We start from the raw sequence: 27440 nt of genomic DNA, 5'->3' as shown, positions 1-27440 counted from the left end.
TTTATGAAACTCGTTTTAATTTGAATTGTTTATTTTTTTTACAATTTGGAATGTTTTTGCTTTTTGCTTTTTCAGGGATTGGTGGTGGTGGTGTTTTTTGCGCGTGTGTGTGTGTTGGATTTTGTTTGATTGGTTTTCTCTGTGCACGTTTGTACTGTGTGTTGTGGTTCTTTTGTGTGGTGGTGAAGCTTTGACGTATTGAATTTAGGGTTTTTTTTCTCCAATGGTGCAGAGGAATGTGTGATGGATTCTGTGGAGAGTTAGGGTTTCAGAGGTGTGGATGAGAGTTTTGGAGATACAACTCACTAGTTCGTTTTTCATTCCCAAACCCCACCTCATTCGTAACTCACTTCTTCATTATATATATATATATATATATATATATATATATATATATATATATATCATGTTTGCCTTCTTCCATATTTCTGTAGATACAACTCCTCAACAAGAATCTTCTAGCCTAGGAAGGTGACAAATAGGCTTATAGCAGCACTGGAGTATTTCTAGGAAATGAAAAAAGCTGATTATGTAGCAACAAATTAGTTTTACTTGAATATTAGTGGCCCTGATTACTTCAAAACAGCCCGCATGGCCCCTCTGTATCTTAATTACTATGGTCTTTGTATGCTGAACGACAATTATAAAGTGAAACTTCATTTTGCTGAGATAGCATTCTCTAATGACCAATCATATAGCAGCCTTGGGAAGCATGTATTCGATGTTTCAATTCAAGTGAGTAATGAAGCAAACAATTTGTTACATTTTTTTTTGTTTCTCCTAAAATTTTACTCATATTTTGTATCTGGTTCTCCAATAACATAAAAGTTCTAATGTTAGATATTTTCATTACTGTATATTGACAGGGTTTTAAACATTTGAAAGATTTTAACATTTCTAAGTAGTTACATCTACCTTATTGCATAACTTTTAGGTCTGAAAACAGGTTATTTCAGTTTAAGACAACAATGAACAGTTCACTATTTATGTATTAACCGGAAGGAATTTGTGCAGATAGCTACTCGGGCAGGTGGTTTATCTGCTATCATTGTTGTTGGTATGGCTGTAATTGGTATAGTAGTCCTTTATGCCACATTTTATGTTTGGTTGGAAGTGGAACCGCCTAATTTAATGAAGGTTACTGATTGTATGTGGTGACTTCTCCCCCTAACTTATTATCATAAATTGATTTTTTTTAATGTTTAAAATTTGAATATTGTTATTATTGAACCTGCATGGGTGGGTGCTCTTTATGTTTCATCATTATGTTTTGAAAATATTTTCCATTTGATAAGTGTTTATAATTTGGTGAATTTTATTTGTCCATTTGTAAGCTGAAAAAATAGGTAGTCAAAACTACAATAAGTTGAATTTTATTTGTGCATTTGTTATATCCGGTCTCTGAAGTTTGAACTACAATAAGTTGAATTTTTCTCTGTTGGTAGCTAAGAGTTTATAGAACTGTTTTTGAGAGTTCCCCTTTTAATTGTTTTTGTTGGAGGCTGCTTATAAAGGATATTGGTGTATTGCTGGTGAGGAGGATAAAGGTGCTAAAACCTCAAGGCAGCTGAGAAAACAAGCAGCTCGTAGACTTGAAACAGTTCATTCAATGAGGATGTTGAAGATAATAATGACCTTGACCCTTATAATTCTAATGGAGCTGAACTTCAAGAAAAAAGAGGTGATGACTTCAAATACTTCTTCCACCAATCAAAGGTACACAACTTTAGTAAGAATCTACATTGACATCTTATTTACTTTTATGGTAATATTTATCTTTTCCTAAAATGCAGTGCATATTATCCACTGGCTGTTGTTACTGTCTCTGTAAAGTGCCATGTGGACTAGTAAATTAATTTCTTCAGTTTGCATAATAGTCATCTGCATTTTGGTCACTGCATATTATCCATTGGCTGCTGTTACTATCTCCATTGAGTCACATGTGGAAATAGTAAATAAATTTCACTTTGCATAATTTTTATTCAGCAATCTTGTGCAATCTTGTTCAGGTTTGTACTTGTTTAGAAACTTCGATTTCTTTGTATAATTTGTGAGCAACAACTGTTAAAATTTTCAGCAAAAATATTCAGGTTTGTACTTGTTTAGAAACTTTGATTCCTTTGTATAATTTGTGAGCAACAACTGTTAAAATTTTCAGCAAAAATATTCAGGTTTGTACTTGTTTAAAAACTTTGATTCCTCTGTAATCTTGTGCAATCTTGTTCTTTTTTAAAAACTCAATTATGAATAGTTATTGTTACTTTCTGTACTAGGTTCCATTAAATATATCTATGATGAAAGTTAGTCAATTTTGTCTTTTGGTTCCATTTTCTAATAACAGGAGTTGAAATAGCAGGTGCACTCAAGAACGTGCTTGCAATAGCAGCTGGGATAGTAGAAGGTATGAATCTTGGTAACAACTCAATGGCTGCTCTTGTCTCACAAGGTTGTTCAGAGATATGGTGGCTTCCTTGCAATGCTAGACACTGTTAAATCAATTGTTAGAATTCTTTGCAATGCTAGACACTGTCCCCTTCCTTTTTTCTATTCTGAGTAATCATTCCATTGAGGACTAAATCAGTTTCCTCTTGAATGGCTGTCTACTATCAACAATCTGACTAATTGTAGGTGCTATGTTGTATGCAACATCTAATTTGCAAAATGCATAGAATATTCATATAATGACTAACACAATATGAAGAATAGAGTTCTGATGCTTTATAGCTATTTCAATGGTTGGAGGTCTTGGTTTTGATGATGTTGTATATGTTTATTTTACTTTAATACATAATAGTAGACACCCTCTCAGTAAAGGCCTATAGTGGTTTGTGGTGACACTTCTTCTATGGCAGGTAAATTTTAATCTTCAGTAGTTCTGGTGAGTTTAGGATAAGCCTGACAAGATGGGGATTATCTCACAAGAGTTAGATTTCTTACCTAAGCCAATGCTGTGGCTATGAGTAAATTTCGACAGGCTAATGTTGCTTCTCATTGTACGTTTTGAAGAGAGATTTCAGAAGGAATCTAGCTTAAGTTCATCTGCTTCTCGTTGAAGATAGATAATTTTTATCACTCATTGTCAGTTTGCATAATAGTCATCTGCATATTATCCATTGGCTGCTGTTTTCCCCCCTAGCTGTTGCCAGCTGCCTATGTTAATTAACATTGATGCAGGTACGTCCAATTAATCTATGTGCTTTAATTCACCTATCTATCATATTTTGGTGCTAGAGGTAAATTGCCTTGCCTCCACTCTCAAAGTCTTAAATCTCACTTAATTTTACCTAATACATGACTTTGGGTTTGATTTGAATAAATCTTTTTTTCCTTCTCTAATTTCTTTTTAAACAACTACTAGGACAAAAGAAAAAAAGCACACAGTTTTTGCGTAGTTTGTTCTAGAACATTTAATCATCATAATTTTTAATTTAAAAGATAATGCAGTAGGCTGTCTATAATTTCGTCTTATATAGCTCAAAAAAAAGATCTGCAACCAATCAACATAAAATATAAAAAATACGTGAACAAGTATAAATATGTGTATCTTTAATTTAATAGTATAATTTAAAGAACATTATGACATGGACACGTTATGAAAAAATTGATCTACAAACATGCTAAAATTTAAGAGTACATGGACTGTAAAATACACACTTTAAGGATAAACTTAAAAATAATCTTCTCCTAATATATTATGCATATGCCATTGTCTACCCCACTCTCTATAGTGCATTTAAATCGACTAGAGCGGGAAAACAATTAGCTTTGAAAGAGAGAATAAGAAATTAATATACTACTGTATATGAGAATTCCATCTTTCTGTCTAACATCATTGTGACAAAAGAAGCCCTTAGTCTTTCATCCACATGCATTGTAGCTAGCCACTCATATATATATATTGATGTTCAATTAATTATGAAAATTTTTGAAGCATTTTCCTGCCTAGAAAGAGAAGGGTTGAAATTATGGAAAAGGTCTTGTGCTTCAAGCACCCCTCAGTTGGAATAGTTATAATTTATGGAGTTAAAGTGGGTTGTCTTTGCATGAAAAGGCCGGCCCGGGATATTATCCATCCAAAAGTTAGTAATCTTTTCCATTTCATTGATTGATATATCATTATCTTTTTCATTTCACCTTTGGGTTTAAAATTGAATGATGAGACAAAGTCATTATGTTGGTTAATTTATATATAAATAGGCACCGATGTATGAATATGTCTAGAAAATAAAGCTTTCTACATCGGTCATAAAAGGACCGATGTAGAACATGTGATAAACAAAGTCGTTTCTATGCAGGCAGCGATGTAGAAATCATAACTTTCTACATCGGTCATAAAAGGACCATCGTAGAACACGTCATAAAAGAAGTCGTGTCTACAACACCACCGATGTTGAAAATCACGTGTTTCTAAGACGGTCCTTTTACGACCGTCGTAGAAATCCGCCCTCTACAACGACACTCGTTTCAAAGACAGGCGTCCACCGTCTTTGAAATACGTTTTCCACCAATGTAAAATGGGATTTTTCTAGTAGTGTAACAAAAGTCTCACTGTGGTTAACTTGGCCAATGGATAAAAGATGTCTAGATAATCTTGTCCTTCCACCTGAGTGTAGCCCTTGGCTACTATCCTTGCTTTATACCTTTCTATTGAACCATCAGATCTATGCTTGATCTTATACACCCATTTACAACCAATAACATTCTTGTGTTGAGGAAAATCAGTAAGAACCCAAGTATTGTTAAGTTCTAATGCCTAAATTTCTGCATTCATGGCCTCAATCCAATGAGGATCATTAGATGCTTCACTATAGGATTGAGGTTCAACACTTTGTGTAATAGATAGAATGACATTGTGATAAGAGGTAGACAATATTCGATAAGAAAGAACAAAACTAACAGGATAAAGATTAGTACCTGTAGACTGACTGGCAACAGTTGAGGGTGGGTATTAGATATCGAAGTCCTTATATTTGCTTGGTCTATGTATCTATCTTGTAGATCTTCTAGTTATATGATTAGGCTGCTCCGAAGTTGAGGAATCAGATTATTATCATTGGCTACAGGCATGGTATGATCAGTTGGTGATTCTGAAAAGGAAAAATCAGATTCCTAAAGACAGAAATGGCTTTGGTTTTGAGATCAAAGGTGATAAATCCTTTTGTATTTGGCTTGAAGCCCAAGAAGAAAGAAGTAACAGATCTTCGATCAAGTTTCTTTCTGTTGGCTACCAAAGTGCTATAAAAGCATAAACAGCCAAACACTCTTAAAGACTCAATATCATAGATGGTTCCATGTAATTTTTCATAAGGAGTTTGATTGCCAAGAAAAGGAGAAGGCATGCAATTAATAAGGATAGCAGAATGAATCAAAGCATAAGACTAGAAAACAGTTGGGAGATTTGATTGAAATAACAAGGATCAAGTCACATTGAGTAAATGTTGGTGTTTCCTTTCAATAATCCCATTTTGTTCAGGAGTTTCAATACAAAAATTTTGGTGTACAATGCCAGTGTCATCATCAAAATGTTTCATAATGAACTTTGATCCATTATCTGATCTAATCACTTTTACTTTTGACTCAAATTGTCTTTCAACATTAGTAACAAAACTCTTTAAATGAGATTGTGTTTCAACTTTCGAATGCATGAGGAAAACCCAAACAAACCTTGAATGATCATCTACGGTAGTAAGGAAATACTTGTAACCATTTAAAGAAGTTACATTGCAAGGACCCCATATGTTGGACAAGCAGCCTCAATAACTCAAGAGGGGGAGGAGAGGTGAATTAAGTTTTAAAACTTTCCCGTTAACAAATTTTAACCCCCTTTTAAATGATATATGATACGCTCAGAATGTAGAAGAAGAAGCAACAACTAAATTAATCATTTTTTTTAAAACATGCAAGATAAAATTAGTTGCAATAAAATAAACAAGATAAAGGAAGAGAGAATTGCAAACTCATTTTATCTTGGTTCGGCCACTTCCCGTGCCTACGTCCAATCCTCAAGCAACCCACTTGAGATTTTCCACTATCTCTGTAAATCCTTTACAGACTTTGAACACACCTTGGGATCTGTCACCCTTGTGTTCAATATTCTCACAATCCCAGAGACAAATAGTCTCTTGATTACAATTTAGTTTAAAAGATGAATAGAAATATTTCTCTTCTTTAGAGTAGATGATACAAATTGAAGTTCCTCGATTAATTCTCAATAGATTTGCAAGTGTTTGGTCAAGAGTTGTTTAAAGAGGATTTGACAATTAAATTCTCTTTGAAATTCTCTGTCTTGTTCTTTTTGAAGTCAGACACACATATATATAAGCCCATTGTGCCTTTTCAAAATGGTTTAAAGAGATGTGTCTTTTCAAAAAGCTTTTCTGAAGTTTTTCCACTGGTAATCGATTACAGGTTTCTGGTAATCGATTACACAGTTATATTTTGAAGGGTTGTAACTTTTCAAAGTATTTTCTGAAGTGTCGTTACTGGTAATCGATTACAGACATTTGGTAATCGATTTCAAGATTTAAAATTCAAATTCCAAAACCCTTTTGAAAAGCCCATTTGCAATCTTGTCTCTGGTAATCAATTACAATACTTGGTAATCGATTACCAGTGCCTTGAGTTGTTGAAAATAATTGTTTGAGGAAAAAACTGATCAACCAGTGAGATTCTTTTAACAAATAAACTAAGGCCTTATCTTTTTCTTGATCTTGTTTGCTTGACATTGAATTAATCTTGAAGCAATCTCTGTTTGCTTAACCTTGAATGTTTCTTGAAGCAATCTTGTTTGAATATACTTTGGCATAATCAAAAACATGTATTCATGCATTCACATTCTCCCCCTTTTTGATGATGATAATTATTATCAAGAAAATTCTTTTTGGCATCATCAAAACCTGCATAATTCATATTCTCCCCCTTTTTGATGATGACAACCATCTATAGGTTAGGAGTAAAAAGAATATCTATTTGTGTTGTTCACTCCCCCTTGATTTTGCAATGATTGCTTATATGAAATAGTTGAAGATTTCATAGATTTCATATATAAAAAATTGCCTCAAAAAATAGATAATTTCCCTTACTATCTTTTCTTTTATCTATCTCTCCCCCTTTGTCAACAAAAAAAAATCATGAGCAGAGAGAAGAAAAACATTCAGCAATTTATAATGAATTAATATAGCAATATCATTTCTTGGCCTAAAAGAGTTAGTCTCATCAAAAGTAATTATGAGAATCAAAAGATACCAAAAAGCCTTTATCACATAATTGACGAACATTCAATAAACTATGCTTAAGACCATCAACAAGTAAAACATTTTCTATGGAGGTAGAAGGATTCATACTTATTTTTCCAACTCTAAGAATTTTACCTTTGTTTTTGTCTCCATAGGTCACATGTCCACTATTTTTAGGAGAAATATGAATAAACTTTAATGCATCTCCTGTCATGTGTTTGGAGTAACCGCTATCAATGTACCAACTTTGCTTCAAGGAGTCCTGCATTCATATAATCATATTTTGATTTTGGTACCCAAATTTTCTTGGATCCTTGAATGTTAGTTTCGACTAAGGATCCTTTTGGAACCCATACCATTTTTCCAATGCTACTACCATTCTTTCTAATATAACATGTTGATGCACTATGACCTTTCTTACCATAGTAAAAGCATGTTAAGAAGGGAGAACTAGTCTTTTGAGTGGAGGCAAAGAAATTTTTATACATCTTTTGTTGATTTTCAGGATTATATCCTAATCTAGCTTTATCAAAAACACATCTTTGTTTGCCTAATATAATATCTAAATTATTTTTACCAAGAGTAAATTTGGCAAGAGCAATTTTTAAATCTACAATTTCTTCTTTAAATTTATCAGAACATTCACATGAATGAGATACTTTATTGTTTTCTTGTATTAAGTATTTTGTAGAAGATTGATTTTTATCTACCGATCTTAATGTTTTAACTTCAGATTTAAGATTTTCTAACTCTACATTTAATTTAAAAATTTCATTTTCTAAACTTGAAATGGTTTTCTTAGAATATGAAACTAATCTCGCAAGTTTGATAGATTCTTTATGCAAATCATTGAATGCATCTTGGAGTTCATCAAAAGAAATAAATAAATCATAGTTAGAAGATGTTACCTCTTCTTCGCTTTCATAGTCTTTGGCCATGAGGCTTAGATTTACAATTTAATTTTTTGAATCACTTGATGAATCCATGTCATTATCTTCCCAAGTGATATATGCTTTCTTTTCTTTCTTATCTTTGAAAGTTTTCTTGTCGGATTTTTCCATTCTTCTTTTGAAGACAGGATAATCAAATCTCAGGTGTCCAGGTTGATCGCATTCATAGCATTTTGGAACTAAGGAAGAATCTTCTCCTTTCTTCTTGGTATTGAAGCTCAATCTCCTTTGATTTCCTTTGTTCCTCAAGAATTTATTGAATCTCTTTACAAAGAGACTGAAATAATCATCTTCTCATAAGTTCTTTTCATTTAAGTCTTCTTTGTCATTTTCCTTATGAATAGAAGAATATGAGGCTTTGAGTGCAATTCCTTTCTTCTTTTTGTCATTCTCTTCATGTTGATAGAGTCTCATAAGTTCCATTTCAGGTTCTTGAAGTTTCCCAAAGAGAGTGGCAAGAGACATGTTGGTGAGATCTTTTGATTATGCAATTGCTGTTACTTTTGGTTGTCATTGCCTACTTAAACATCTCAACACTTTGTTAATGAGATCTTTTGTAGGAAATATTTTTCCTAATGATGCAAGATGATTAACTATATGTGTAAATCTCTTTTGCATATCTTGTATGGTCTCATTTTGATTCATTCTAAACAGTTCATATTCATGTGTGAGAGTGTTTATTCTAGATCTTTTAACATCAGTTGTACATTCATGTGTAACTTGTAATGTATCCCACATTTCTTTTGTATTTTTACAATTTGAAACTCATCCATGCCTAATGCATAAGTAATTATATTTTTGGCTTTTAAATAATATTGAACCCTTCTTCTTTCATCTTCATCCCATTATTCTCTAGGTTTTTTTATAGTTGCATTTCCCACTACCATTGTAGGAATAAAGGGACCAATTCCAATGGCTTCCCATATATTTAAATCAATGGCTTCTATAAAGATCCGCATACGGGTTTTCCAATAGTGATAACCCTCACCGTTGAAAATACGAGGCCTATTAATAGAATTTCCCTCATGAAATGGAAAGTTAGATGATGCCATAATTATTCTTGAAGTTTTTAAACTTTAGACAAGAATCCTACTCTGATAACACTTGTTGGACAAGCGGCCTCAATAACATAAGAGGGGGGTGAATTAAATTTTAAAACTTTCCCGTTAACAAATTTTAACCCCTTTTAAATGATATATGATAGACTCAGAATGCAGAAGAAGAAGCAGCAACTAAATTAATCAATGTTTTTTTAAACGTGCAAGACAAAATTAGTTGCAATAAAATAAACAAGATAAGGGAAGAGAGAATTGCAAACTCTTTTTATCCTGGTTCGGCCACTTCCCGTGCCTACGTCCAGTTCTCAAGCAACCCACTTGAGATTTTCCACTATCTCTGTAAATCCTTTACAGACTTTGAACACACCTTGGGATCCCTCACCCTTGTGTTCAATATTCTCACAATCCAAGAGACAAACAATCTCTTGATTGCAATTTAGTTTAAGATATGAATAGAAAGATTTCTCTCATTTAGAGTAGATGATACAAATTGAAGTTCCTAGATTAGTTCTCAATAGATTTACAAGTGTTTGGCCAAGATTTGTTTAGAGAGGATCTGACAATTAAGTTCTCTTTGAAATTCTCTCTCTTGTTCTTTTCGAAGTCATACACACCATATATAGGCCCATAGTGCCTTTACAAAATAGTTTGAAGAGATGTGTCTTTTCAAAAAGTTTTTCTGAAGTTTTCTCACTAGTAATCGATGACAGGTTTCTGGTAATTGATTACACAGTTATATTTTGAAGGGTCATGACTTTTCAAAGTATTTTCTGAAGTGTCATTACTGGTAATCGATTAAATACATTTGGTAATCGATTACAAGATTTAAAATTCAAATTCCATAACCCTATCGATTACATACATCTGGACTTCTTTTTTCAACACTTGTAAAAAGAATAAAAATATATATATTAGTGGTGTTGGGTATGTTAGAGTAGGGTGAGGTCTGAAATCCCCTTTCCTGGGCATCTTCCCATGAGAAAACATGGTTCTTCACCAACTCAATGAGTGGTGCTACAAGTATAGAAAAATACGGAAAAAACCTTTTGTAAAAGTTTGTTAAGTCATAGAAGCCCAAAATTTCCCTTATACTTGGTGGAATGGGACACTCAGGAATGACCTTTATTCTCTTAGGGTCTGTGGGAACCCCTTGATCACTATTTAAAAAATTAAAGAAAGTAATGCAATAAAACATACCTTTTTTAGTATTTTCATGTTGATTATTCCTACAAAAAAGTACGACAAACCTAAGGTGTCCCATATGAGCACCTAGGTGTGTATTGAAATAAAAAATAAGAACAAACCTACCTAAAGAGTCCTTATGTACACGAATCATGAAGATGTTGGGTGCATGAGTGATTTTACAAAAGAGGGTTATACCACTCAACACATTCATCATACCACCTATTTTAGGGATTTGGTGCCTAATAATACCTATTTTGGGCACCAACAGAGCATAAGGATTTAAGCTCTTACGAACCAATCCCTCATCCAACAATTCCTTTACTTGAGGAATAACCTTAAGCCCAAGAGGTATGACAGTGCTAACAAGTTTCTTCTTACAAAAGAGAAGATGTGGAGGTTGTCTAAGAGGGGAAGTTTCTTTAATATTTATCTTTATTGCAAAATGACTTTCCTTCTTAGCTAACCTCTTGGAGGAGACACCTACATCCTTGCACTTCTCCTTAACCATTAAAGGTTGTCCTTCTTCTTGGGGGTAGATTTCTTCACTAGATTCTTTCCCTTTTGCTTCTTCACTTTCACTAGAGGAAGGTGAAGTAGTAGCCTCATCTTGGCTAATATAAATGTCTTGACTCCTCATAATCATGGTTTTCTTGGTGGGGCATTGAGAAGTAATGTGTCCTCTTCCAAGACATTTTAATCACTTTATAGAGCTAGTCTTCTCTTGCATACTAGCCTTAGGGGGTTGCTTTTCTATTGTCTTCCCCTTATCATCTTTGGGCTTAGAAGGTGTTGTCCCTAAGATGCCTTGACCTTGGTCTTTCTTTGGATATGAGTGAGAGCCATAAGATTTTGAAGTAGACTTCCTTTTAAGTTGTTGCTCTACCCTTATTTTCCAATCTAAGTAAGTCTGTACATTGTCTTTCCCATGGAAGTATGTGAGGTTAATGTTAGCCTCTTGAGGCTCTCTTTCCTTTTCTCTCCTATGGGAGTGAGGTCTAAGATGTGACTTATGTCTTCCTTCATAATAGTCACGAAGTTCTTCACTTAGGCTCTTACAAGAGTCATGACTACTATAGGAGGCATGTTTATCTTTTCTTAACTCTTTTAGTATTTTCCTTCTTTCTTCTTCCCTTATTTGTTCCCTCTCATCTTGATTTATTTCTACCCTTTCTTTTCCTTTTTCTTTTCTTTCTAGTTTTTATTTCCATAACTTTAGGGAACTCAAGTCATCTAAGATTCTAGATAGAGGATCCTTATGACTAGTACCCTCACCATTAACACTAGATGAATGATAACTCATGTTGATTCCTAAGTTGTGGTTCTTTCTTGTTAAGGGTTTGCAAAATGTAAAAGCTAAGATTCCAAAAGAACTCAAGATAAGCGTGATAAGCAAGAAGAAATTATTATGTAATAACAAGATAAACTAGGCGTGACTAGTAAAGAAAATAAGCTATGAAAGTAAGCAAGAAATTAAAGTGCAAGAAATGTAAACTAGGCGGATCCTAAGAGTGTTTGGATGACCATATTTAAGGTCTCCAACAAAACACTCACTATCCTAAGGAAAAATTGCCTAAAATTATTACACATAAATGGAAGTTTGGTAACCTATTAGAGGCTCCCAACACACTTCCAATGAAAGACCTTTTTGTTACAAAATTTGAAAGCAATGAAGGTAAGTAAATTGCCAATTACAAAGTTACAAAAAAAGTCCTCAATTTTGGTGGTTGTTCTCTCTTTGGTGTTTCACTCAATTTGGAGTGCTTTTTAGCCCAATAGCTCTTAAGGTGGTTGACCCCTTGCTTCTTGACTCAAATTCTTCAAGGGATGACACCAATCCTCCTTTCCAATTCCTTATATGGCAACTCACAAACAAGGAAACAAAGAGACAAGCAATAACCAAAGACCAAAAAATAAAATGAAAGCTAAACTAATAGAGTTTTAACAAGACAAATTTTCAAGGATTATTCAACAATTAAAGCAATGAAAAGCACATAAAAGCAAGCTATGACTCAAAGAGAAGCCTAGAATGGCTCTAGAGTAGAATAAAAAAAACTAAAAAAAAGACCCAATAAACCTCTAGTTTTGGCACTTTTTTCACACTACTTTTCAATTGAAATTTCAGAACTAATACTAGTCTAGAATAGACACCAATTATAGAACAAATTTTGAGTCAAAACAACAAACACATTTCCCTTTCACTTTTTTTTTTCTTGGACACTCATTTTCCTGCCAACTTGTGGGATTTTTATTATTTTTTCTTTTCATCCAAATCACTTGGTTATTTTTAAATTTTTTTTTCCGAATGCCTAGAAAATTCAGTAAAAAGTTCAGTTCAAAATTTGCAGTGACCAATTCCCTGTAATTTTTACAAGTTTGTATGTTCAAGCTGCCAGCACCAACGATTTTAGATTTTGAATTTTTAAGCATGGTATATTGATTGCCTTAGGCTTACTTTCAACCTTCTTATGTATGTTGAACTCACTAGGCTCGTTTAGCACATTTTTAGGAGTTCAATATTCACTTTGGATCAGAATTTCAGCCAAGAATTCAATCACCAAAACTCAAATTCACAATAGACACAATCATAAGAAAACCTAAAAGTTCAGGAAAAGGTTCACAATCAAAGACTTTCCAAGAATTTTGAATGAACATGTTAAGGACTAATTAACATGCAATATTTGGCTCAAATCAACTAATAGGTTAAAAGAATTTCATACATTCATGAACAATTGAGTTAGACAAAGAAACAAGAAAAATAAAATTCAGCACAACACAAGGAATCTTATGTGACAAGTTTCATGACTAGACATGACTTCTATGACAAAACTACAATAGTTGAACAAGTCATTCTAGATTTTTGAGGTTTTCTTTACTTTAATGTTTTTGTTAGAATTTTATGGTTTAGGTTTCAGCCACAAAAAATAGCAAAACAAAACTCAAAGGAACCTAAACTCAACACAATTCATGGTTCAAGAACAAGAACAAGAAATTTGAACCATAGAAAATCAAATCTAGCTTCTATAGCAATTTTAATTGGTAAAAATTCTTAAAAAAATGTTAACAACATTTAGCACAACACATGTGAGGAGATACATGGAGAAAAATGAAGAAACAACAATGGAGGAGAAGGTAAAGCTAAAAATTAATGGAGGTTTAAAGAACACCTACTTGAAGCTCTTGTGCTCTGATACCACTTGATGGAAGCTTGCTTGAGAAGCTTCTATGGAGGTTGTATCTTTGAGCTTCAATGAGGTCATTCAATGGTTATTTTCAACCATGGATATACAGTGGAAAGTAAAGGAGAAGAGGTGAGAGGAGGTGTCATCCATTAGGGAATAAGCCATGGGATGAGAAGCTTCACCACCAAGAGAGTGCCTTGGATAAGAAGCTTAAATGGAGGAAAAGAATGAGAGGGGGGGGGGGGGGGGCACGAAATTGAAGGATAAAAAGGAGGAAAAGAAGTGGAATTTTGAAATGTGTCTCACAAGACTCTCATTCATCAAAGTTATGACAAGTGTTACACATGTTTCTATTTATAGCCTAGGTCACTAACTAAATGAAAGCTTCCTTAAGAAGCTAGACCTTAGCTACACACACCCCTCTAATAACTAAGCTCACCCCCATGCTAAAATACATGTAAATACAAAAAAGTCCCTACTACAAAGACTACTCAAAATGTCTTGAAATACAAGGCTAAAACCTTATACTACTAGAATGACCAAAATACAAGGCCCAAAAGAAGGAAAACCTATTCTAATATTTACATAGATAAGTGGACCCAACGTTGGCCCATGGGCTCAAAAATCTACCCTAAAGTTTATGAGAATCCTAAGGCCTTCTTCAATAGCTCTGGCCCAATCTTCTTGGAATCTTCTATCCAATGCCCTTGGGGGGTAGGATTGCATCCAAAAGTCCCTCCGCAAACTCAATTGTACCAATCCTCTACAGGTTCTTCATATCCTGGATAAAACATTTATCATTCATGAAAGTCAATTTGCAAGGCAAGGAAGAAATCAACTTGGATACTGAGATCAAATTGAATTGAAAATTAGGTATGTATAGAATATCTTCTAGGTATAGAAACTGAGAAAACTGAATTCTGCATGCATAAGTTGCAGTGACTGTGTGACCAGTGAGAATCCTAACCATTATAGGATTTATTTTCTTGCATAAAGAGAATAAAGGAGGAAAGGCTGTGACATGATCTGTGGCACTTGAGTCAAGGATCCATTCATCTTGACTAGTCTTGCTTACACTACAAGTAATGGACAATACACTACCTTTATTGTTGAATGTACCAATTTGATTCACTTGTGAGGTTTTGTGGGTTGAGCCTTGTTGTTGAAGCAGTGTCATCAAAGCTTTGTACTGCTGAGGAGTTAACTTCACTTCCTCATTGTGTGTCTCTTGGTTTTGATCTGTAGTTGAGTTGTCACCTTCTTTTTTCACATCATTGACATTGTTGATGTTTGAACTTTGAGATTTTTGAAACTTGTGGCCAAGTGGATAACCATGCTTCTTGTAACACTCATCGATAGTAAGGTTAGTGAAATCACAATGTATGCAGAGTTTGTTTCCTTTTCCTCCTGAATTCCCTTTGCTATAACTGCTTTGATTACCTCTTCCTCCTCTAGAAGCATAGTTATGAGGAAAACCATTCTTCCTATAGCACCTATCAACAATATGATTGTCTTTCCGAAAATATGTACATGAGTATCCTAAATTCAATGAATTGGTACTTGTTGCATTGATCAGACTTGTGCTTCCTATCATTTCATTGTTGTTAATTTGTCTTTCTTGGTGAGCAGCATATGAGAAAACCTTAGCTATGCTAGGTAATGAATCCATCATCAATAAATTGGATCTAACGGTAATAAATTGATCATTTAAGCCTCTAAGAAACTACATAACATGATCTTGTTGCTTTCTTTCCATGACACTGGTAAGAGCATCAAACACACACTTTGACTCATATGAACACACTGGATCAGGCCTATCCCAAATCACGCGCAATCTTGTAAAGTAATCAGTTATGGTTTGATCACCTAGTCTTATAGAGGCCATGTCTTGCTGTAATTCTGAAATTCTTAACAAATCTTCTTGTGAATCCTGCAACTTCAAATCCTTCCATATATCTCGTGCATTATCCATCCAAAAGATGCTTTGTCTGATCGAAGGCGAGACCGAGTGAACAAGCCAAGAAATCACCATATTGTTACATCTCCTCCAAGCTGCTTGAAGAGGATGATTTGAGGCATATCTTTGGATTGATCCATCAACAAAATCAGTTTTTTTTTTTGCACTTAATGCAATAAGCATCGAACGACTCCACAAATTGTAATTCGTCGAATCAAGAACTGGAGAAACCAGTGCAATCGCAAGATTTTCTCCTGGATGAAGATAGTATGGATTGTGAACATTCAGGGATTGATCTTGTGGAAGCAAATCGTTGGTCATGATGAGGGAATCAAAAGGAAACTTGAAAAGATACAAGAACAGAGAGTTGCATGGTAGAGCCTCTTCAATGGAAGAGCTCTGATACCATTATAGAACTCGTGCCTGCCATGGATGAATTCAAAGCTAACCGAGAAAGCTTGCAACAGAAGTAAGAGAAAAGAAAAAGAAATATCAGAAGCAATGAATAACAAAATGAAAAATTAGCTTACAAAGTTGGTTGTTACAATTGCATATATAGTTAGTTGCAAGAATAACTAACTCACAACTAACTAAACTAACTTTGGTTACATAGTGATTAACCAACCCACTAAGATAACTCTAGTTACAAGATGATCTATGCTAAGAGTTACTTCTACTCCCACTTCGTTCTGTTTCGTCCACGACATCCTTTCATCACACGTCGCTCTCTCTCCCTCACCTGCATGCGCAGGTGACCGCAACACCACCAGTCGAGTTGTCGTGCCATCTATTTTGCCTCGCTCATCCTCCCCACTATCGAGTCACCCTCTAATGCCTTCATCACTTCCAACCTCCACCAAGGGTAATGGTGGTGGAGAACTTTGATTTTTTATTTTTAAAATAATAATAAACATAGCGGCCAAAAATCTTCATTATTTGTAAATGAAAATTGACAAAAATCTCTACTTAACGGTGTTAGTACCAATTTGACAGAAAAACATAATTGATGTATTTTTTAAAAAAAAAATTAGAGATCCAATTGAATCTTTTAAATTTTTTTAAATAAAATTGAATTATTTAATATAATTTGGAAACCAAATTAATAATTAAGCCTTTTTGTTAACTATTTTTGTCTAAAATTTCACTTTCAATGTAATATTTCAATTATTCAATGAATTTAATGGTCATAATAATATAAAATAATTTTACACTTATAATTAATTTATAAATTATCATTGATATAACTATTAAAAAATTATTATATATGATAAGTTGTGATGAATGACTATATAAAATATTATCAATAATTATTGTCTTTTATTCAATATTAATAATGAGCAGTTGAGCATGTTAATTTAAACCATTTCTTATATTTTAATTATTCCATTAAAGTTTTTCCGTTAATTCCTTAAAAAAATATGTTAACTGTTTAAAATAAAATTTATTAATATCAACCCAAGCATTACAGACGTTGTAAATTTGTATAGTAGACTATGTCCTTGACCTTGACCATAATTAATACAATAGATAATTTCAAAAAATCTTATAAAACGGCGAACACAACATCTAAAGAAAATATTCACATTTGAAAAGTAAATTAATAAAAAAATGTTAAAAGAATATGATGCAGTAGACTATGTTTGAAAAGATATTTTAATTAATTTTTAATTTTTTATTAGTTAAACAACTTTGATTATTTTGTAAATAATTATTTTTAATAGCTTTAGCATTTTTAAGATGCTACTTCAACTAACATTTTTTTAATAAGCTAACTTTTAGCTTTTAATTTTTTATATGTATTTCTTTTTATTCTTAAATATTTATTTAATTTTTTTTTAATTTTTTATATATAAGTTTTATTGTATTTTTTCTTCTTTAGCAATCATAAGAATGGATTTTAATATATATTTTATTCTTTTTTAACCATTACATTAACTAGGTTTAATTATTCATTTGATCCATATAGTTTTATCATTTGTACCTTTTAGTCCTTATAGTTTTAAAGTGAGTTAGTTCATATAGTTTATAGTTTAATTTTTTTTGCGGTTCCTATAATTTGAAAGTGATTTTTTTAGTTCATTTTAATTCTATTTTATCAATTACAATTAACTACAAAAATATTAGCATGTAACTCATAACTAATTTATCATAAGGTAATTTATAATAAAAAAATAATTGATAATTTATAACTAATTTATAGCTAATTATTTTTGTATATGTTTTTTTTAGTAAGAACTAAAAGGTAATTAAAATACAAATGATAGAGATTAAAAATATCACTTTTAAATTATAGGGACTAGAATTAAAATATAAATTACAAGGATTAAAAAGATCATTTTTAAATTATAGAGATTAAAAGAGAATTAAAATATAAATTATAAGAACTAAAATAAAACTTTCAAACTAAAATGTGAAATTTACGATAATCGTGAAACTATAGGAACAAAATAACTCATTTATCTTATTAACTAGCTTATTGAAAATGTGAAGTTTACGACCTTAAAAAATATGATTTTTACTTATTTTAGGAGAAAAATGTGATAGTTACTTAAAATATGTTACCCTTATCTTATTTTAAATTGATTAAATTATAATTTTAGTCTCATAATTTTATAAATTAATTATTTTGATTTTCTTAATTTTATAATTTGTTTATTTTGATACCTTGGTAAATTAGCTTTCATTGACCGTTACATGCTCAACGTTGACCACTTATGTTGACACTGCTCCTCCGAGACACATCTGCATTGCTTCCTTCGAGACTAATTCAGAGTGCAAGCATCCTTCTTCCCCACATGCATCACCAAATTCACATCTTTCCCTCAAACCACCCACCACCTCCAACTCGCCCACACCATAACCTGCACCTCCTCAACACCCCCCCATTTCAAACTCCACTCCTTGATCCACTGCATTTACGATGTCATCGTGCCGCCACTGAGGAAGCCCATGACGTGCATCGCCGTCCCTGGGTTCGTTACTCTGTTGAGATCCACGATGCACAATCAAAGGAGCGTTTCCTAGATCTGATGTTGCGTTTCGTAGGTCTAGTGTTGTGTTTCCCAGACTTGGTGTTGCGTGTTGGTTTCGAATCTTCGCCTAACGCGACAAAGCATAGTGCAGAGAGAACCTCAATCACTTTTCCTCTCTCCAGTTCTTCGCCAATTTGAAAACAACAAAGCCACGTTCCCTAAACGCAGCGCCGAGGTGGTTTGTGGTGTTTTTTTTGTGCCCATTGAAAGTTGGGATCTGATTTGCATTTTTCTGATGAGATTAAATTTGGGGTTGTGTTTCACTTATTCATTCGTATTTTTGGTTTGTTTGTGCCCATTGAAGATTGGTTTGCGTCTCCTGTAAAAAGGTGAGACTGGGAACAAGATTGAAAAGAGCAACAGTCAACGTTAAAGTGTAACGGTCAACCAAAACTAATTGACAAAAAGATCAAAATTGTGAATGTGTGAAATTAAAAGAACCAAATGTTTCAATAAAAATCCATCTGAATCAAAATCGTGAATTTATGAAACTAAGATTTAACCTTTTAAAATTGATTAAAAATATTTTAGAATATAATATAAGAAGAATAGTGAAAAATACATTATGTAAAAAATAAAATAATTAAAAGTAAAAAAACAGAGTCAAATATGTTTGGATCCTAATAAAATTTAAAAAATATTAATTTCATTAAATGATTCTCTTTCTTACGTGGCTAACAAATTTAATTCATTTGAAATTAAATTAGAGGTGTAAATCTATTAGAACATCTTTAGCCGTAGAATCAATTTTAAATTCTTGAGCCACTTTGTGAGTTTCACAATTAACACTTAAATATATTTTATCAATCAATTAGTGAGAGATGTTACAAAATACCTTTTTTTTGGAATGGGGGCAATTCTTGTGAGTTCTTGAGGAGTAATACAATTTTCATGCTAGAGATCTTGCATGTATAGTTGTAAATATGGTGAAGGGATTTTTGAGCTGAAAAACTCCCATTACAGATGCCTAGTCATGTTTGTTTACCATTGAATAGAATTATCATTAAGGACTAACAAAAATGTTTTATTTTAAAAAAAAATCAAATTAATTCGAAAAATTTTATGAAAATAAAATTAATATTTTACAAATTTTATGGAGACCTCAAACATACTTTACCCTGAAAAATATAATTAAAATAATTCATCTATATATATATATATATAAAATTACAAGTGTTTAGAAACTAAAATTATACATACTACAAAATATATTTTTATTAATAAAATAAAATTAAAATATATAAAATATTATATAAACATGTCCTTTTTTATTATTTTATATTTTTCAACTATTTCAATAAATAATTTTATCAAACACTTATCATTCATTCAATAAACTAGCTTACCCACATTTAGCTACTCGTTACAAGCTTAGCTACTAATTAACTTTCTGCTTTCAACTAGCTTTTCAACTTATTTTTGTCAAAGATGCATTGTTACCTTGTAAAAGAATACAAATTCTATCAAATAAAATAAACTTTGATGCCAAATATTACTCGTGAATAAAAACTAACAGTGTGTTTGGATGAGGAAATTTAAAATTCTAAAGAATTTTAAATTCTGAGAATTTCAAATGCTTCAATTTAAATTCCTTCATTTCTAAAATTTTGTGTTTGGATAAAAAATTAGATTTCTTCATTTTTAAAATTTTGTGTTTGGATAAAGAAATTAAATTTCTTCATTTTCAAAATTTTGTGTTTGAATAAGGAAATTGAATTTCTTCATTTTTAAAATTTCTTATTTTGATAAAATAATCAAATGCATTCTCTTTTAAAATTTTATATTTATTTAGGTGAACTGTTCTTAAATAACAAAAAGAGAACCTGAGTCAGATCCTTTCCTTCTTCATTCATTTCTTCCCGTGAGAACAATAAGTACCACATCCAAAAGGTTAAAAAGAGTTTCTCCTTATTAAATTCAAGAAAAGTAAGAGCAAGAACTATGGAAGAGTAATAAAGACAAAAAGGAAATCACGATTCTCAGAAGAAAAATCATTTGTATTTTCTATTAATCACATATCGGGTGCATATAAAACAAAATATACAGAAAAGATTACATGAAATAGCATAAACTAATTAATATAAAAAATAAACAAAACAAAAAACCTAAACAACCGAATAGCAGAGAGAATCAGTAAAATCTTAAAAAATAGTAGAAACAAAATAGGAGTAGTGTTAATATTCAAGATCTAGAAAATATGAACGTGAATATGAGAGAAAACTAACGGTGAAGAAGTGTCATCAACGAGGTCAGTGACGAGAATGGTGGAGCCAACGATTTTGAGTTATGCGGAGAGTATGAGAGGGAGCTCGTGCTTGGCTTTGCGCTTAGGGTTGAGCGTACGACCAACTTCCTCAGTGCCAAACACGACCTTGAAGAACAGAATGGCGACGTTGGCCTTAGGAGCTTCGACGAGGAGCTGCGGCTTCACAGCGACAAACGACACCGTAGCAGCAGCAGCGGCATTCTTCGACCCGCCGTTTTGAGCGTCTTGCTGAGCCATTGAAACGGAGCGACACAGAGCGATGAAGAGAGAAAACCCTATCGATATCTCCCTCCACAATGCGCTGGCTGGAACCCGCTCCAGGAGGCGCTCTGCCTGCGCGCCTCTGACATCGTGCAAGTCCTCGTCCGACTCCACCACCGTGCCGCCTAGGCCAAGTGGCGTCGTCGCCTGCCGCGCCTAGTGGTGGCTCTCCGTCACATGCGTGATTTCTACATGGAGATCTCCTGTTTTCGGGAGAAGCTGTCATGGAGGTATCCTAAAGCACAAAAGAATTTCAAATTCTTTCATAAAATGAAAAAATTTAAAATGCTAATATTTAAGTTAATGAAAATCCCTAATTAAAATACTCAAATTTCAATTTCTTTTCAAATTTTTATCCAAACATCTTATTTAATTGAAAAGTAATTAAAATCCTTTAAAAAATTGAATTACCTTATTAAATTTCTCCATCCAAACATACTCTAAGTTCAATTGCAGAGGAGATTTCATGTTTTGAAAGGATAACTACTCCTGCTGTAAAAAAAGAAAAAAGAATAATTACTCCTGCTTTTTACAAGAAAGAGTCTAGTAAATTAACATCCACACGATAAAAGTCTTCAAGGGGAGTAAGAAAAACACAAGCATTGTATCATTCAACAATGAAATATTCAGTACAATTTACACTGTAGCTGCATCATCAGTACAATTTACACTGTAGGCCACACAGCTAGGTAAGACAACGAATAATTTTATTGACAAATTATTTACATCAGCTAGATCTTGTAGGAAGCAATTAACAAATAGGTTTACAGTCAGACAAGGAACTGTAAACTCCTTGCACTAGCATTCATCATACATTTGCACTTTGCCATGTTCATGGAACAGCAATCTTTAGAGAGCCTTGAGAGCAAGTTTACTTCCTGAATGAACACCCTTTGCAGCAACTCTTAAAATTGCACGACTTTGGTAAAGCCTGTTATCAAATCAATAAAAAAATAAAAAAAAATAATAATAAATTTAGTAGGGGAAAGCATTGCCATTAACACGTGCTAGCACTTGATTGTAATGGAACTTCAGGATAGAAATCATCGACCAATACAAAGTTCAGGTTTAACTTGAATAAAACTAGGGTAGCCGTCGCTAAACAAGTTCATGGGGATGCTGCATGTCTTTCTAATTCAATGTTTATTTACTTGAGTTGAAGTAAGAGAAACCCTTCTTACTCTACATCCAAAATAAAGACTTTCAACTTAGAAATTTAAGTTGCAAACGTGAGTATAGCAGAGAACTTCATAAGATGCCAACATGATCACAACTTCATTAAATTTGCAAAGAAAATAATTCAAATATTTTAAATCATTGATAATTTGATACATGCACGCAAGTTCCTTACATATGTTATATAGTTTCCAACTTTCCATCTTCACTGTATTTAATGAGGATCAATCCTTATAAACTTTTATAATTTTCTTTAAAATAATATACTATACTGTACTTTATGAACTTTAATAATTTCTCTCTAAGTATATATGTTGCAACTTGCAAGTCATCCATGTTAAGTATATCAATAAGTTGTACATTGGTTACTAAGGGCTGGCCTAACACAACTGTCCTCCTTAACCTACGGTTGAGAGCGGCTATGAAACAATAGGCTTTTGTTGTAGTATATGTTGCATACGCAATTCCTAACCATGCACACGCGTACACACACGCATACATGTTTTACAGGAGGCCATTGCTGAAATTCTACATGTCCATCATATAACTCTTAAGTAGATTCATACCACCAGTAAAAACCTGTCTTAAGTGTGTATAACTCAACTATTTGAAAGACTTGCATTTAAAGTATCACGACAAAAGGAAGCATTGAAATTGTTTCTTTTAGAAACTATAATCAATTTCATCATGTCATGTATATGTCATTTTGTCTTTCTCGTGGCCAGGAAAAGATGAGGTATATAAGTACTTTCTTGAGAGCATAATAACAGTTGAGATAGAGAGTTACCCTGCCAAAGCAAGTCCCCAGGTAGACAGACAATAAAACAACTTTCCAGCTTCCCAAATATCCATAATCTTTTCCAGTTTGCTTGTACCACGCAATGCTTTTGATAGCGCTGCCATCAGATAATTTGAAATAGATACAAGCATTTAGTTACTTAATCACAATGGCAAAAGGTGTGTAGTTGGATACTTCATTCAAAATATCAATGCAAATTTTATCAATGGTTGATAGGAAAATGAATAAAATAAGGTTGAATTACAAATTTGGTCTCTACACTTAACATGTTTTTATTTTATTCTTTATATGAATAAATTCTACATTCAGGTTGTTACATGAGAAAGTTTACAAATCTTACAAGCATCAGAAATTTTGATATAAACATTAGATCTAGAAAAAGAAAAAGGAAAAGGAAGAAATCATTAAATTCAAAGACTATACGAGAAAAAAATCCAGTATGTCTAAAAGGGACTTCATACCCTTGAATCATTCATGCTGAGCAATAATCACCACTAAAAGACAGTTTATGGTTTCTATGAACAATAGTTTCTTCTGGGAAGCCATATGCATGCTAAATTAGAGTTTTGGGTGAATAGTTGGGATAGAAACAATTGAATAATGGAGAAGTATTCCGTTATTTCTATGGTATTTTAATATATATTCTTTTATATGAAGTAAGAGTTTACAAGTCGAGTTTGCAAGTAGAGTTTATGGGATTCCCACGAATCTATGTAAACTCTCGAGTTTGACAACCTTGCAACGAAGACTAAATTAAACAACAAGGACTTAAGGTTGAGCCTTGATGTAATCCTATCCCAAAAGGAAAGTCCTCTTGGAGTTCTTACATTAATAGTTACCCCATCATAATGTCTTGTATAGCTTGTATATAAGCCACACAAACACCTTTCTTCTCCAAAGTCTTCCACAACACTTCTCTTGACACTCAATCATAAACTTCCAAGTAAATAAAAACTATATGTAAGTCTATTTCTTAGCTTCGGTACCTATCAATCAAGCCTCATAAAAGATAAATGATTTCTTTGCAGTCCTAGTCTCTTTTCTTAATTTATGCCCGACCACTTTGTCTCATAATTTTATAGTGTGACTCATAAGTTATATACCTCTATAATTAGCACAATTATGAATATTTCATTTGTTCTCAAATATAGGAACCAAAGAGTGCTTCTCCACTCATCTAACATTTTCTTAGATCTCAAAATCCCATTGAATAGCTTAATGAGCCAAATAATACCTTGTTCTCCAACACATTTCCAAACTTCAATAGGAATACCATCTGGACCAACAACATTACCATTATTCATCCTTTTAAAGGCTTCTTCCGGTCCAATTCAATTCTATGGTAATAAGTTAAATTTTGTTCATCCCCTTGGTAGGAAGTTATTAATCAATTATTTTCACATTAAATTCAGATTAGGCAGTTGTATGTTATGACTTGAAGGCAACTCAGGTGTTAGATAACTAATTTTGGTCTTTCAAAGGAGGAAACTCCTTGTTAGGAAGAAACCCTGTCTTTGTTGAAGTTTGTACTAAAATCTGGCCTAAACAACAGATTATTTCAATAATTTGTTAGCATCCATTGACCAGAGTTACTTAATGCCATCAATTCCTTCCACATTTTTCTTGATCTCGGACAATTGTGATCCATACTTGAAATAATCAACATTCTATTGAAATAATCTGTTGTTTAGGCCAGATTTTAGTTCAAACACTAAAGAACTTTGAGTCATAATTCCAATCTAGTCAACGGGAGATCTGGCAGGTCAGACTAAATCGAAAGGGACCCATATAATCACTGGACTAGAGTTTAGGGAAAATAGCTGAGGAGGAAAGATTATTTTTATTATTGAGAGTGAGGGAACAAGAACTCCTCTTACTAGGGTAACACCCTTACAAATGAGAAATCTATGTTAACAAACTATTTATCCAATATGACCAATTAGGTACTTTTTTGCGTATTTAAATTTTAAACTTCTTTACCTGCTAACATCCACACTACTTTTTTAACCACCTAACTAATCCCTAGGTTCCTGATTTTTAAATTTTATTCCATTGGGTATAACCCCCCACCCTCCACCCCCCCAATTCCTACCCTCGACAATCAACATTCTATTGAGGCTGGGCCTCATGTCTAGCAGTTTCCTCACCGAGCATGAAATATAAATGGATTGGAGAAATTCTTACTGAATCCATTTTAGCAAGTGCAGATTATAAGCTACAATTCTAGATCATTTCTTACAATTTAGGCGAGGGAAATATAAAGGATAAACCATTCAAGATACAAAAATCCGACAGAAAGCTCACCTTTCTGCAGTTCCTCTGGAGAAAATTTCTGCAATTATAACAAGGAATATAATGTCAGATGCAGCAAAAGAAATAAATAACAATGCATATTCCATTAAGACACACACCAGAGCTTTCGGGTTTGACAAAATGCATCTGGCCATAAAGTTGGCAACACCATCAACCACATGTTCCTCACTGATGACCAAGTAATTCTCATCATCAATTCCACTCAATTCCTCAACATTAATAGGTTCCTTCTCATCCGTAACCCAAACCCACCAACTGGGTTCCTGAGAGTTGATGTTGACCAAAATGTCAGCTGATCGGTAATCAAGCTCTGTCAAATGCCGACCAAAAACCAGAAAATATGTCAATATCTGAGTATTTTCAATGCATAAAAGACACCTTCAACGGCAAAGAAATTTAAGTAAATACCAGTGGCCTCCTTGAAAGGAAATTGATTTCCTCCACTAGCAGTTTCTTGTTGAAGGTACTTGAGCCGAGTCAAGTACTCATCAGACCTCATGGTAGCAACTAACCGGTCATTCAACTACAACAAAATATCCCCAAAATATAATCAGTGAAAGGGGAAAACATCATGACAACGCCCAAAACATAATGAAGCCAAACTAATAACCCTTGGAATAAATGCAGGTGAAACAATATCACACAAGATGATTGAACAATATCCAATGTAGCTTCACTTGTACCCAATTACTAACAAACTAATACCACCCAATTCAGAAAATAACCTTTTTGTCAAAAAAAAAAAGTTTTTTTTTCTTTATTTACCAAGATTCCCATGAGTATACACTAATCCCACGAATTTATGGGTTGATGTTTAGGTAAAGTGCACCCAAAGTGGTAACTTAGGATGTTTAGGTGAAGTTCCATGAATTTTAAGTTTTTTTTTTTTTCAATTATTCAGGAATGAATAATTAGTACCCAAATTTAAAATTTAAAACGTTATAAAAGCTTTCTATGATGAAATTGAAATGCCCAATTTTTTTTTAAAAAGAAAAATACATTATCTGATAAAAGGAATATACATCGGGAGGGCAATTATCGAAGCAAGTCGCCTCAGAGAGGTTTTGCAGCAATTTCAGATTCTGGTCGAGTAAGTTCCTGAGACGTCGATTTTCGGATCGCAGAGACTCCAAATCTTGGTCGGATGGGCAGACATCGGCTGCGGGGGCAGCGGGGACGGGATGACTGCGGTGGCGGAGATGGTGGGTGTGTTCAACGGCGGTCCAAGCCACGTCGGCGACCTCGAGCACCGTCTTCGCCACCTCTACGCTTTTCATGGTTTGATTTTAGAGGTTTGGGACTTTGGATTGGGCGAATTTAGGGTTCTCGGAGTCGTGATTAGGGTTTCGGTTTTCTCAAGGAACGGGTTGTCGTCGTTTTCGTGATATGGTGAGATAGGATAAATAGAAATAGAAAGAATATTCTGCAGACAAAGACGGCTTCGTCGTTTTGATGAAGAAAAATAATTTTGTTTCAACTTTGAATATTAAAATAAATTAATTTTTTAAGTATAAACTTGAACGTTTGGATTTTTAAAGACACAGTATTTTTCAATTAAAACATATGTATTAAAACAAATATTAATCACATAAAATATTAATATTTTCCATTTTTATAACACATAAATTAGATATATTACTTTTTCAAACATTTTAGCAATACTTTTAAAAAATAATTATTAAATTAAATAACAAAATAATAAAATGTATGTGCACAAATAATTAAGGTTTTTTTCATAAAGAATAATTAAGGCTTTAAAACATATATCATAATATTTCTTAAATAATTGATATATTTTTATTATAATATAATATTTATAAAATTTATAATGTTTAATGATATTGAAATATATATATATATATATATATATATATATATATATATATATATATATATATATATATATATATATATATATATATATATATATATATATATATATATATATATATATATATATATATATATATATATATATATATATAACAGTTTTATCCTAGTCCTACTCTTTTCAATTCATTCACAAATA

The 27440-nt window shown here is 32.8% G+C and overlaps 3 protein-coding genes across 4 annotated transcripts; 1 reads left to right on the top strand and 2 right to left on the bottom strand.

The window, feature by feature from the left end:
• Nucleotides 1-591: 591 nt before the first annotated feature.
• Nucleotides 592-2493, top strand: LOC106795877 (glycerol-3-phosphate dehydrogenase [NAD(P)+]-like). The gene is made up of 6 exons (XM_014766797.1): nt 592-735; nt 1015-1137; nt 1502-1716; nt 1794-1827; nt 2159-2171; nt 2342-2493. The coding sequence occupies exons 1-6, from the start codon at nt 592-594 to the stop codon at nt 2491-2493; spliced, it is 681 nt and encodes a 226-aa protein (XP_014622283.1).
• Nucleotides 2494-20654: 18161 nt separating this feature from the next.
• LOC106796008 (uncharacterized) lies at nt 20655-21669 on the bottom strand. Its single transcript, XM_014767136.3, has 2 exons — nt 21535-21669; nt 20655-21358 (listed from the first exon to the last, which is right to left on the bottom strand). The coding sequence occupies exons 1-2, from the start codon at nt 21589-21591 to the stop codon at nt 20996-20998; spliced, it is 420 nt and encodes a 139-aa protein (XP_014622622.1). The 5' UTR covers nt 21592-21669; the 3' UTR covers nt 20655-20995.
• Nucleotides 21670-21708: 39 nt separating this feature from the next.
• Nucleotides 21709-26834, bottom strand: LOC100815446 (uncharacterized). 2 transcript variants are annotated; one of them, XM_026125473.2, is made up of 6 exons: nt 26434-26834; nt 25820-25934; nt 25510-25721; nt 25403-25430; nt 23087-23195; nt 21709-22054 (listed from the first exon to the last, which is right to left on the bottom strand). In XM_026125473.2, the coding sequence occupies exons 1-6, from the start codon at nt 26686-26688 to the stop codon at nt 21973-21975; spliced, it is 801 nt and encodes a 266-aa protein (XP_025981258.1). In that variant the 5' UTR covers nt 26689-26834; the 3' UTR covers nt 21709-21972. The 2 variants fall into 2 exon arrangements, with proteins under 2 accessions (XP_025981258.1, XP_040865314.1); XM_041009380.1 differs by having other exon boundaries at nt 25403-25721; nt 26434-26829.
• Nucleotides 26835-27440: the final 606 nt, after the last annotated feature.

Source organism: Glycine max, chromosome 14 (genome assembly GCF_000004515.6).
Source record: "Glycine max cultivar Williams 82 chromosome 14, Glycine_max_v4.0, whole genome shotgun sequence".
NCBI classification, from domain to species: Eukaryota; Viridiplantae; Streptophyta; class Magnoliopsida; order Fabales; family Fabaceae; genus Glycine; species Glycine max.
Note: the sequence above shows the minus strand (reverse complement) of the source record. Positions and strands in the feature narration are given on the sequence as shown.

Coding starts and splice junctions, on each gene's coding strand:
- LOC106795877 (XM_014766797.1), top strand. CDS start 592: ATGGCCCCTCTGTATCTTAATTACTATGGTCTTTGTATGCTGAACGAC. Junction 736..1,014: donor TATTCGATGTTTCAATTCAA/GTGAGTAATGAA, acceptor GAATTTGTGCAG/ATAGCTACTCGGGCAGGTGG. Junction 1,138..1,501: donor AACCGCCTAATTTAATGAAG/GTTACTGATTGT, acceptor TTTTTGTTGGAG/GCTGCTTATAAAGGATATTG.
- LOC106796008 (XM_014767136.3), bottom strand. CDS start 21,591: ATGAAATCTCCTCTGCAATTGAACTTAGAGTATGTTTGGATGGAGAAA. Junction 21,359..21,534: donor GGATGGAGAAATTTAATAAG/GTAATTCAATTT, acceptor TTTGTGCTTTAG/GATACCTCCATGACAGCTTC.
- LOC100815446 (XM_041009380.1), bottom strand. CDS start 26,688: ATGAAAAGCGTAGAGGTGGCGAAGACGGTGCTCGAGGTCGCCGACGTG. Junction 25,935..26,433: donor TCGATAATTGCCCTCCCGAT/GTATATTCCTTT, acceptor ATTTTGTTGTAG/TTGAATGACCGGTTAGTTGC. Junction 23,196..25,402: donor TCCAGAGGAACTGCAGAAAG/GTGAGCTTTCTG, acceptor ATCTGATGGCAG/CGCTATCAAAAGCATTGCGT.